This window comes from Brachionichthys hirsutus, chromosome 8 (assembly GCF_040956055.1).
Source record: "Brachionichthys hirsutus isolate HB-005 chromosome 8, CSIRO-AGI_Bhir_v1, whole genome shotgun sequence".
NCBI lineage: Eukaryota > Metazoa > Chordata > Actinopteri > Lophiiformes > Brachionichthyidae > Brachionichthys > Brachionichthys hirsutus.
The window spans coordinates 6,710,321-6,714,165 of NC_090904.1; the positions used below are offsets into that span (position 1 = coordinate 6,710,321).

At 39.8% G+C, this 3,845-nt stretch overlaps 1 protein-coding gene across 1 annotated transcript; it reads left to right on the forward strand.

Moving 5' to 3' along the window:
• Positions 1-363: 363 nt before the first annotated feature.
• cav4a (caveolin 4a) lies at positions 364-2,768 on the forward strand. The gene is made up of 3 exons (XM_068742550.1): positions 364-659; positions 888-1,075; positions 2,082-2,768. The coding sequence occupies exons 1-3, from the start codon at positions 450-452 to the stop codon at positions 2,230-2,232; spliced, it is 549 nt and encodes a 182-aa protein (XP_068598651.1). The 5' UTR covers positions 364-449; the 3' UTR covers positions 2,233-2,768.
• The last annotated feature ends 1,077 nt before the right edge of the window (positions 2,769-3,845 follow it).

Here is a 3,845-nt window from a genome sequence, read left to right on the forward strand (position 1 = left end):
GCGAGGCACTGTTGTCTTGAAAGTCCTCATCCTCTGACTCAAGAAGGTTTTTATCTATTTAAAAAAGGACATGAAGTCCTAGAACCATGAAGTATCATTTTTGATTCTGGGAGAGGGAACATTACATACACTTTGTCATAATGCTTGCTGTGTCATTCTGGCTCAGTACCTGTATAATTACACCCCACTGGGGTAGATCAGAGCCTACAGACTTATTTCCATGCCCAAAACTATTTATATCCCCCAACAGTTCCACCCTATCCCAACACAGCACAGGAAAATGATCTTCACTAGAAAGGCCATCTGCAAATACCACCCAGGGCACTGTAACATTCCAAATATATCCTCAGGGTGCAGCCGGCATAGGGGTCCGGCCAGTAGTCCTCAGTCTGGGCTGTATCGGGAAAGGGTCCCACACTCACCCCGCCCTGGCAGATTGTGTTTTCTTCATGGACACCATGATGAAAGGCGAAGACTTAGAGGAAGTAGAGATTGACTCTGATGAATTTGATAATGAAGAGGAATCGCAAACGTTGTGGAAGGCTCCTTTTGCTCTGGAGGAAGAGGAAGACATTCACACATCGACCATGGTGGAAATCAGTGACACCAAACCTCTGATCAATGTCAGAGACCCCCGTGGTGTCAACGACTGCCTCACGGTACGTAATGCTTACACAGCGTCTCTGCTGCACATCGGATCATTTGTGCAAGTTACGCATGCCCTTTAATTAGAAAATAAAACCCTGTGAATCAGTGGTTCTATATTAAACCATGAAACCTTCTGGTTGATTTTACTGCCCTCCAGTGGATATGATTTAATCAAGTCCTACAGAAACATGACATTTTTCCTCCGTTGCATCAGCGTCATTCTTTCTTTCCGTCTCCAGGTGACATTTGAGGATGTGATTGCTGAGCCAGCGTCAGTGCGTAGTGGGGACAGAGTGTGGATCTGGAGTAATGCCCTGTTTGAGGTGTCAAGGGTCTGGATCTACAGGATAGTCACAGTGCTGCTGGCTGTACCTTTGTCAATTATCTCGGGCATCCTCTTTGCCATCCTGAGCTGCCTTCACATCTGGTAGGTTCAGATCATGCCTTCCTGCACAAAATCAGGGGGTCAATGTGTCAAAGAATGTTCTTGTTATTGCTGTGAAATTAGTTCCACAATAACAAGAGGGCGAGTTTGTTTGTATTATTTTGGTAGATATTTTAGTTTAGAAATCAAATAATTGTACAAATGGAATTCTGGAACTTAACAGGATCAACACAGCATTTTGTATCATCGTCAAGTGAATCATCTGGAACAGAGTTTCTGCTGGCAAGCCTTATGTTTTTCAATAAAGGACAACCAGAAAAAAAGAAGCCATACCTCTGCTAAGGCTCAACCAGCATCCGTCGTCCGTCCGTCCGTCCGTCCGTCCATCCATCCATTTTCTTGTAGATGAGATGACCTCAGTTGTCTTGCTAATTAAATTAAATTGGGGGTAATAATCACCAAATTATGATTTTAACCGCTGTTTTTGTTTGTCTCTAATAAGTCTCCTACTTATGGAAGCCATTTTGACATGACATAGGATGTAAACACAGGACCATGATCAGACAGATCAGGGTCCTGTTATTGTTGCCTCACTGGTCTCATAATTTCATGAAGTGCATTGTCTGTAATATGATCTGTTTTGAGACTAAAAACAGCCATTAAAAGTACTAAAAATCCACAATAAGTCCAAGACCTTGGTTAAAAAAAACAAAACACTAAAATGTGTGTACATTTCAGCTCCTACTACAGTGACACGTTAAAATGAATGTCTATGCAGAGGATACACGCAGGAATTAAGAAATGGCTGGGGAAAACGAAGAAGCTCTCATATCTTGATTTGACTCAAAATGTATATTTCATAAATTAACTAATTGAATTATTATAAATGTTAAAACCAAATTATAAATCCTCTAGGAAAGGGAAGCTTAATACATTATTCTATTATATATTATTCAGTCTTCTCTGTTAGACCGAAGATTGATCAAAACCTGTCTGCAGGACTTGCTATCGGTGTGACTGGGATAATGTGTGTTTCTTTCCATTGCAGGATGGTTGGACCGTTAATCCAGTGTATTTTCACTGGCACACGTTGGCTGCAGAGTCTATGGAACGTTGTGCTTGACATCATTGTGCGTCCCTTCTTGTTGAGTGCCGGGCGATGCTGCGGAGGCTTCAGCATTCACTTGGCTAAAGAATGAGATTCGTTGCACCAGTTGTCGACTGGACCGAGTACAAGTGTTTTTTTTTGCTGTTAAAAAGTTCAACATTGTCTGCTGCTTCTTTTTTAATGATTATACAAAGCCCTTTCAAAATAATGATTTTGGCATGACCTATAAACAAAAAGAGCATAATGCTTTGATTTCTTCTTCAGACTTAAAGTCATGCTTGTGAGACCAAAAAGAAGCTCAGAGTCCTGAGATCAGTGCGAGGAAATGAAGCTGATTTGTAAAATACAAGAGGTGGCCTTTTTTGTTAGAAAGTAAAGGAAGACTGTTCCTTTCTTCATAGTCAGCTTATGAATATGTATGATTAAAAAAAAACATATTTGATATAACTCAGCAGAAATTTGCTATGCAGAATTAATGTTATATCTTCTTTGTGTTTTAATGCTTGCAATTGATTTCATATTCTGCAAATGTTTGCAGGAGCTTCAGCTCAGAAACAGAAGTGGATCTGGAATGTACTTTCAAGTTTAAAGGCTGATTTGCCTGAATAAAGAACCACTTATTTTAGATGCATTCTAAAAGGAACACAATGACAAGTAAAGCTACAAATGAATATTGTGTTTATGACAAACTATAATTATTGCATTCATTTGAGTTGAGGGTTTATTTGAAGATTTGTTTGACATTGAATGAACATCCAATAGTAATGCTTATGAGTGATGCAACAGGAAACTGTGCAATCATAGTCCATGCCTGCTGTCCTCTTTGTGGCTTTGACTGCAGCCACACACCCGGCCTCCCATCTTGGCCACTCTCGTTTCACTATCTCAGTGGCAACTTCAGCCTGCTTCAGCTAGAAATACATCAAATGTTTTGCTTTCAGATACATTGTTAACAAGAGAATTTGTTTACAGATTGTAATTGCATTTCATGGCTTTAGTTTTACTAAACATTTATGGGTCAGTTAACCCAGATCAGGAAACAACCTAACGTGTCCTCTACAGAGAACCAGTTTTTAAAATCTCCCTTTCGAAATGACCTAAAGTACATCACACAAATGCGTTCAGTTCACATACAACTGGCGCAATATTTGAGCAGATTTATGTAATATAATAGGTGGTAGATAACACTGAGACTCGCTGTCATCATATGCTTGAAACATATCAAACATACTAAAGCTATAATCTGTTTAGTGAGTGAGGCAATGGGAAGAGATGAACAGGAAGTATATTGTTGTATAAATATGTTTATTTTCTACTAACTTAAGAGCGTTGTTCTTCTCAATTCTTCTCTAAAGCTGCTACTTACTGCTTAGCTCCTGGTTTTACATAGAAACATACGATAATCGTATTATTGATTGAGGCAAAGGTATCGCCCACAATACAAGATGTCATCAACTGAGACTCAATCAAATTAAAGGTTGAAAAGTAGAGACATTTTCAACCAGTTTACACTGGATTAGTTGGTTTACACTCTGCAGCCGCTTCGTCTCTGCATTCTCGCGTGACAATGGCTCCATCCATTGGGCACCAAGGGTAACAGAATATTCAGGAGTATGTAAGAAACGCGAGCTGTTCCTGGCTCGTGGAGATCCTCTACCTCACCCCCCTTATTATCAGACAATTATAAGACAACAAGATGAAACA

Excerpts from the sequence above, each read along its gene's own strand:
- cav4a (XM_068742550.1), top strand. The coding sequence starts at position 450 with ATGGACACCATGATGAAAGGCGAAGACTTAGAGGAAGTAGAGATTGAC. Across the intron at positions 660-887 it reads GTGTCAACGACTGCCTCACG|GTGACATTTGAGGATGTGAT; the intron begins GTACGTAATGCT and ends TTCCGTCTCCAG. Across the intron at positions 1,076-2,081 it reads CTGAGCTGCCTTCACATCTG|GATGGTTGGACCGTTAATCC; the intron begins GTAGGTTCAGAT and ends TTTCCATTGCAG.